General features: G+C 47.7%; 1 protein-coding gene across 1 annotated transcript in view; it reads left to right on the top strand.

Moving 5' to 3' along the window:
* The first annotated feature begins 2892 nt into the window (after nucleotides 1-2892).
* GOLPH3 (golgi phosphoprotein 3) overlaps nucleotides 2893-8917 on the top strand; it is a 31068-nt gene continuing 25043 nt past the window's right edge. The window contains exon 1 of the mRNA XM_040337941.1: nucleotides 2893-3286. Coding sequence (XP_040193875.1) covers nucleotides 3092-3286 — 195 coding nt within the window. The 5' untranslated portion in view covers nucleotides 2893-3091. The remainder of the gene's footprint in view (nucleotides 3287-8917) is intronic.

Raw genomic sequence — 8917 nt, 5'->3', positions numbered from 1 at the left:
CCTTAACTCTAGACCAGTGGTTCTCAACCTTTTAGTGCCGTGACCCCTTGATAAAATTTCCCAAGTTGTGGGGACCCCTAACAGTAAAAAAAAATTCGTAGCCTGGGTTGTCAGCGCCCAAGGCAAGACAAGTAATTTGCACCCCTAACCCATGGAAATTTAGCGGTCCTGAGCCCCTCCACTCGTACACTATTAAAACCTCATATGGTACATTTTAGGATATACCACTCTTTCTCTTTGTTCTCCTTTCTTTCCCTTTTATCTCTCGCTATCCAAATTTCTTGTCTTTCCCCATCTCTCTCTAGCCATCTTTTTTTTCTCTTATTCTTTATCTCCCTTTTTCTTTCTTCCTCCCCTATTTTCCTCTCCCGTCCATGTATTCTCTATTTTTATTCCTTCTCTTACTCCTTGGTGGGAGGGGGGGGGGAGATGGGATGAGTGGCAATGCTTGGGGGTTGTTCTGATCACCCTTAGGTGCTCTTGATCATGGTCATCTGCTGATTCGAGAACTGTAGTGGGGCCTTTTAATGGCAACTAGAATCACAGGTAGTGTTACCCACTGTTTCTGACTTTGTGGTTTCTCGTAGCAGTGACACCTATGCGGAAATCAGGAGATGGGGTCTCCTCCAGCCCCTCCCACCTCACAATCATCAGCAGTCAGTGGACCTCTAGTCTGAGTGGGCAGCCGTGGGCTCCAGGAACAGCCCAGCTGTGCAGACGCAAAAAGGCTGGGAGAGGGGTGCAGGCTTCAGGAACAGCCCAGGATTTGGTGACCCCTGGCAAATCATCGTTTGACCCCAAGTTGAGAACCACTGCTCTAGACTATCCCTAGCCATAACCTTAACCCTAGACTATCCCTAGCTATAACTGTAACCCTAGCCATAACCCTAAACTAACCCTAATCCTAGACAAACCCTAACAATATCCCTAGGCATATTCCTAGCCATACCAACAGAATAATCCTAGCCATAACTTTAACCCTAGCCATAATCCTAACCCTAGCTATAAGCCTAGCCTAAACCCAGCGATAACCCTAACCCTAATCCCAGACTAACCCTAGCTATAATCCTAGCCATAACCCTAACCCTAGACATAACCCTAACCCTAGCCTAAACCTAGCCATAACCCTAACCCTAGACATAACCCTAACCCTAGCCTAAACCTAGCCATAACCCTAACCCTAGATTAACCCTAGCTATAATCCTTGCGATATACCTAACCCTGTCACATATATGTGACATTAGGATGAGCGGTGTCCTATCACACAGAATAATGGTGATTAGTACAGAGGTGAGATCACACCGGGAATTGGTCTGGGCACAGTGGGGTAGATTCAGATAGATTAGCGGATCTTTAGATCCGCGTAATCTATCTGATTTACGATCCGCCGGCGCAAGTTTGAGAGGCTAGTGCTGTATTCAGAAAGCACTTACCTCAAAACTTGCGGCGGCGTATCGTAAATCCCCCGGCGGAATTCAAATTCCGCGGCTAGGGGGAGTGTAGTATCTAAATCAGGCGCGACCCCGCGCCGATCGAACGGCGCATGCGCCGTCCCCGATTTTTCCCAGTGCGCATGCTCGAATTTACGCCGCAAGGACGTCATTGGTTTTGGCGTGAGCGTAACTTGCGTACGGCCGTATTCTGAATCGACTTACGCAAACTATGTAAAAATTCAAAACTCGGCGCGGGAACGACGGCCATACTTAATATAGGATACCCCTCACATAGCAGGGGTAACTATACGCCGGAAAAAGCCAAACGCAAGCGACGTAAAAAAAAAGCGACGTGCGGGCGTTAGTTTCTGAATCTCCTCATTTGCATATTCGTCGCAAGTAAAAAACGAAACGACACCTAGCGGCCAGCGGGAGATTGCAGCCTAAGATCCGACGGTTTAAGTCACTTACACCTGGCGGATCTTACGAAGATCTATGCGTAACCTGATTCTATGGGCCAGATTCACAAAGAGATACGACGGTGTATCTCCTGATACGCCGTCGTATCTCTTACTTAGGCCGGTCGTATATATGCGACTGATTCATAGCATCAGATACGCATAGATATGCCTAAGATCCGACAGGTGTAACTGTGTTACACCGTCGGATCTTAACTGCAATTTAAAAATGGCTGCGGGGGGGCGTTCTCGCTGATTTACGTTTAGAAATATGTAAATCAGCGAGATACGCCAATTCACTAACGTACGCGGGCCTGACGCAGTGTTTTTACGACGTTTACGTAGCGGTTTTCCCGGCGTATACTTACCCCTGCTTCTATGAGGCGCAGCCAATGTTAAGTATAGCCGTCGTTTGTTTGTTTTTTACGTCGTTTGCGTACGCCGATTCTCGAACCCGCTCGTCGCAAGTTACGCTCACGCCGAAACCACTGACGTCCTAGCGACGTCAGTGGAAGCAATGCACGCTGGGAAAATCGCGGACGGCGCATGCGCATTTAAATCGGCGCGGGGACGCGCCTGATTTAAATAGTACACTCCCTCTAGCCGCGGAATTTAAATTCCGCCGGGGGATTTACGATCCGCCGCCGCAAGTTTGGAGGTAAGTGTTTTGTGAATTACCCACTTGCCTCTCAAACTTGCGGCAGCGGATCTTAAATCGCATAGATCACGTGGATCTAAAGATCCACTGATCTATTTGAATCTGGCCCTATGAATCAGTCGCATAGATCCGACTGGCCGAACTCAGAGATACGACGGCGTATCAGGAGATACGCCGTCGTATCTCTTTCTGAATCTGGCACAGTGATGAAGTGTGATGTAGAGGTCATGTACACACACTAGGTGGCGCCCTCCCTCACAGTCTATGTCTGCCGCTCTCCTCAGCCGTGATGTCACCCCGCTATCCGCCCAGTCGCCTCCCCCTCGCCGTGTCAGTGCCACATCCTTCGCCGACGTCACCGGCAGTCGCCATCTTGGCGGAGCAGGAGGCAGCTCCTTTCACCAGCTGTGTTCTCCTCACCCGGAGCCGGCGGAGCGGAGAGTGCGAGACCCGGGGGGAGAGCGCGGCCTGATGAGCGGAGACCGGGCCGCCAGATAGCCCTCCCCCGCCCGTCTGCCGTGTCCATAGGAGAGTCCTTCACCATGAGTACCATCACCCAGCGCAACTCCGGCCTGGTACAGCGCCGGACCGAGGCCTCCCGCAGCGACCGAGAGAGGGCGACCGAGGACCCGGAGAGGGACCGGGAGGAGGAGGAGGGCGAGGAGCGGGCCGGGGACAAGGAGGCCAGACTCACCCTCATGGAGGAGGTCCTACTACTGGGCCTGAAGGACAGGGAGGTGAGAGAGAGAGGGGGGGGGGGGGTAATTGTTATTATTATTACACCGGATATTATTATTATATGGGGGGGGGGGGGATCTAATATTAGACCAATCATTGTATTTGTTTTATACCAGAGGAGAGGGGTGATATTATTATACCAGAGGAGAGGGAGATATATTTATTATACCAATGTTTTTGTTGTTATACCAAAAGGGGGTGATATTATGTAGTAGTATTTTATTATATTAGGAGGGGGTGATGATATTTCAGAACTGGTATAATAATAATATCACCCCCACTACTCATATAATAATCATCATATCATATACTACTGGTAAAATAATGAAAAAATATATATTTATTCCAGAAGGGGTTGATATTAAGAAAATATCCCCTCCTAGGTATGATATAAATATTTCAGAACTGGTAGTACCGGTAATAATTAATTTATTATTATTATTATTATTATTCTTAACCACTTGAGAGCCGCGCTATAGACGAAAGACGTCCACAGCGTGGCTCTCAACTGCTGGGTGGACATCCTTTCATTTGCACTCCACGCCGCTGGGGGCGCGCAGCGGGGAAAAGCTGTGCCATGGCGCATCGATGAGATGCCGATGCGCGTGCCTGGCTGCCGCGATGTCTGCCAGGTGCCCGCGATCGTCTGTGACAGCAGGGACGTGGAGCTCTGTGTGTAAACACAGAGCTCCACGTCCTGTCAGGGGAGAGAGGAGACCGATGCTGTGTCTCTTGTACATAGAGACACAGATCGGTCACCTCCCCCAGTCACCCCCCTCCACACATAGTTAGAACACACCCAGGGAATACATTTAACCCCTTGATCGCCCCCTAGTGTTAACCCCTTCCCTGCCAGTCACATTTATACAGTAATTAGTGCATTTTTATAGCACTGATCGCTGTATAAATGTCAATGGTCCCAAAATTGTGTCAAAAGTGTCTGATATGTCTGCCACAATATCGCAGGCCTGACAAAAAAAAAAATCGCAGATCGCCGCCATTACTAGTAAAAAAAAAAATCATAAATCTATCACCTATTTTGTAGGCGCTATAACTGTTGCGCAAACCAATAAATATACGCTTATTGCGATTTATTTTTTTATTTTTTTTTTTTTTTTTTTTTTTTTTTTTTTATAATAAAAATATGTAGACTAATTGGTATCGGCCTAAACCGAGGAAAAAAAATGGGATATTATTATAACAAAAAGAAAAAAATATTGTGTTTTTTTTTATTTTTGTATTTTTTTTCCAAATTTTCTGTCTTTTTTTTTTTTTTTTTTTTTTTTGTTAATAGCGCAAAAAAAAAAATCGCAGAGATGATCAAATAGCACCAAAAGAAAGCTCTATTTGTGGGAACATCATAGGCTCTTTACAGGGATCGGAGATACACCACCAATCGCCCTGTGCTATGCGCCCCCGCGGCTTATCCTGCTGCACATCATATGACGCCTATTCAGGATAATACAACCACTTTCCGGCCGTCATTCTGCTGTGTGGCGGGCGGGATGTGGTTAATATTCCAGGACGGGGAGGTGAGAAGGGGGCTGGACATTATTAATATTCCAGGACGGGGAGGTGAGAAGGGGGCTGGACCTTATTAATATTCCAGGGCGGGGAGGTGAGAAGGGAAGGGGGCTGGATGTTATTAATATTCCAGGACGGGGAGGTGAGGACTAACATTACTTTTTACATGAGTGTTCTGATCAGGTTGGCCTTTATTCTTTCTAGGCAGACCTGATCGGAAGGTCTATCCATCCCTATGGACAGGCAGTTGTAAACGGACTTGTCTGTTTACACCTGCCTACCTCTGGGTCCGCTCTGTCCCCTTCCGTTTAGGTCGCTCAGATTGGAGCTAGTCGGGTGTAAACGACAGCGGAGTCTGTTTAGTCCCAGTTGCCCATAGAGCAGAGTGGGCTTTGTTCGCTCTGCAGGAACTGAGCAGACACGTATGTGTCATCTGCCTGCTCTGCTCCATCCAGCAGGGATCTGTGAGCTGATCCCCTGCCGATAAGAACAGTATCTGCCCCGTGTGATGGGGACCTCGTATACCAGGACTTGGAGGTGAGGGGTAGGACCCCATAGTCTTATTTTATCAGGCAGGACCTACCTTTCATTTACAGAATAGAAGGGGGTGTTGAGAGGTCAGCGACGATTGCAGTATTTTTATTATAGATTTGAGATGTTGGAAAGTGGGGGCTCAATTGCCAATTTATTTTTTCCAGTGCAGATTGATGATATGGATAAGCCTAGCTTTTATGAGCAAAAGTGTAGCTTGTCTGTGTTTTTATTGAGTTGAAGAAGGGAGACCTACGTGTGCACTATATACCAGGCCAGGAATGTATGACCAGGAGACCTGCCTATCATTATACCAGGTTGAGGATGTGGGGCCGTCAGTAGACAAATTGCAGAAGTGACGTAGCATTGGGCATTTAAAGTCAAGTTTTATGAGTTACAGAGACACATGGGTGCCCATTAAAAATGAATGGACTGCCTTACCGCAGTCCATGTCAATGCAATGCTCGTGAATGGGCCTTAAAACGAAGTTTCACTGAAAAGTGCTTACTTCTGCTTATAAGTCCCATGCCCCGTCCGTCCGGTGCTACATTCGGCACCTTTAACCACTTATTTCAATAGTCAATTGACGTCCTGCAGGATTTCATGCCGGCGATCGGTGATGCGGGGTGTCAGTCTGACACCCTACATCTCCGATCTTGGTAAAGAGCCTCCGGCAGATGCTCTTTACCATGTGATCAGTCGTGTCCAACCACGGCTGATCACGATGTAAACAGGAAGAGCCGTTGATCAGCTCTTCCTCACTAGCGTCTGACAGACGCGAGTAGAGGAGAGCCGATCGGCGGCTCTCCTGACGGGGGGTTCGCACTGATTGTTTATCAGCGCAGCCCCCCCTCGGATGCCAACACTGGACCACCAGGGAGTGTCCCCCAGTGCAAAAAAACACCATCGATGCCAATCAGTGCCCACAAATGGGCACTGACTGGCAACATGGGCACTGGCTGAAATGATGCCACCCAGTGTCCATTAGTGCCCATCTATGCCCAGTGCCCATCTGTGCCACCTCATCAGTGCCCATCAGTGCCGCCATATCAATGCCCATAATTGAAGAAGAAAACGTACTTATTTACAAAAAAAATGATAGAAAAAAATAAAAACGTAATTTTTTTCAAAAATGTCGGTCTTTTTTTAGTTGTTGCGCAAGAAATAAAAATCGCAGAGGTGATCAAATACCACCAAAAGAAAGCTCTATTTGTGGGAACAAAATGATGAAAATTTCATTTGGGTACAGCGTAGCATGACTGCGCAATTGTCATTCAAATTGCGACAGTGCTGAAAGCTGAAAATTGGCTTGGGCAGGAAGGTGCGTAAGTGCCTGGTATGGAAGTGGTTAATGGAGGAGGGGGGAAAGGGTACCTGTTTTTGACAGGTACCCGTTCTTCCTTTCCTGGAGACGGGGCCCTGTCTCTTGAAAGTTCGGCCTTCCTCTGCTGTTGGACCAATTAGAAAACACGGCACGCTTCGCACATGCACAGTAGGGAACTGGCGGTGAAGCCGAAAGGCTACACTGCTGTGGTCCCTTACCAGGAATGGCTGTCCCTGACGGCGGATCCAAAGATCGGCTGATATTAAGTCAGTAGCTGCTGACTTTTAATTGTGGGGGCCTGGACCACCTCTTTAAGCCCTGCGGGCATTCCACTCTTTACCCTCTATTCGAACATTTAAAAGATTTCATTTGAATGCATTTTGGCTTTGCGTCTGCAGTACTTTTTATGTCAAACGTCATTTCGCTATAAGCCGGTTTAAGCATGTTCTCGGTTTTATAGAACAAAGTAGGTTTTTTTAATGTACACCACAGACTTGGCAGATCTTTCAGGTAGAATTGTAGAACAAGAACCAGTGTAGAGTTGTTGGCAACAAGATGGCTTATATGGATGTCATGTTATGAATAAAGTATGGAGAGGCAACAGGCTCTTCTTTGTGTAAGGAATTTGTTGAAGTGTCAGCTGCACACTTGAACCTGAGCACAGAATATAATATTCCTCTGCACAAGACTAAAGCCTAAGTGCTAAACTTGAAACCTCATATTTAGACATTCTGCCAATATTCCAATTCTGATGTATAAAAAGTGTAAGAAAATATCTATTAAGTACAGAGGGGTAGGATCTAACCCACAGCATTTAATGACTGAATTGCTTGCAAGGTTCGAACTATTAATGGGCAGGCTGAATGTACCAAGTTGATCAATCAACTTGGGTACAACCAGCCTGACAGATTCTCTTGCAGTTATCACTGCTCAGTGTTGATGGGGAAAATCAAGCGAATTTCTTTCCTGCAACCTGTGAGACTTACGCTTATATTGGATTGTCAAATATCACTGCTGTTTGTATTGAGATATAGAGCTCCCTTAACCAATTCATGCTGTCCATGGATGTCCTTGTGCTGCCCGCCCCCTGCGGGGCGCTCTCATCGCAGAGTCCCAGATCGGGGTAAAGGGCCAATCACTGTTTGCCATGTGATCAGCTCTCAGCCAATGACAGCTGATCACATGATTTAATCATAAGCCGTTTTATCTTTTTTTTTTTTTTGAGAAAAGAATATAGCCGATAAGGGCTTCTGTATAAATTACATTGGTCCCAGCATTAGACATTCCCTCTACATTACCACATACAATGTAGGACAGGGGTGCCCAACCTTTTGAAGAGCGAGGGCCACTTAAAGTGGTTGTAAACCCACTATTTGGACTTTTACCTACAGGTAAGCCTACAACATGGCTTACCTGTAGGTAAGGATAATATCTCCTAAACCTGCACGGTTTAGGAGATATTACCCCCGCAATGCGGGCGGCGCATGCGCAGGGGGGACTCCACGGCTGAAGGACCGGCATCGCCGGACCCTGCCGATTTTAAATCTCCCGCGCGCACGCGCGGGAGTGACGTCATCGCCGCTCCAGCCAATCACAGCGCTGGAGCGGCGTTACCCGGAAGACACGCCGGAGCAAGATGACATCCTGCTCGGCGTGGACCAGGTAAGTGGTACACACCTCGTTCCGAGGTAAGTATTTCATAATAGGCTAGTATGCGATGCATACTAGCCTATTATGCCTTTTGCATTGCAGGTTTGGGGGGGAAAAAAAAAAAGTTTATGCGGTTTACAACCGCTTTAAGCAACTTGGTAACCACGTGGGCCACAATGAGCGGAGTGGGCAGGTGACAGGTCACAGCTACTCTATAGGCCAGTGATGGCGAACGCGTGGCACGTGTGCCACACCTGGCACGTCAAGCCCTCTCTGTGGGCACGCCAGGAGAAAAGCAAACACCGACCGGTGTTGTAAAAAATCCTCGGACAATAGAAACTTATTCGGCCCCCATCAAACTACACATCCCACAGGTCTCTAGGGCAAGCAATGACGTGTCTGAGGTGGGCGTGAATGATAAGACCCGGCTCCCACAAGTCTCTGGGGCCAGCGGTGATGTGTCTGGGGTGGGTGTGACAGAGAACATGGCTCCCATGCGGCTGGAATCAGGGGTGATGTGCGGGCGGGAACGCGCTGTCGGATTGGGAGACACAGACACTGGAGACAGGTGAGATGTGGACATCATGTGTAGATCAGTTCT

This window comes from Rana temporaria, chromosome 1 (assembly GCF_905171775.1).
Source record: "Rana temporaria chromosome 1, aRanTem1.1, whole genome shotgun sequence".
In the NCBI taxonomy this organism is placed as follows: Eukaryota; Metazoa; Chordata; class Amphibia; order Anura; family Ranidae; genus Rana; species Rana temporaria.
This window is presented reverse-complemented; position numbering and strand designations above follow the sequence as displayed.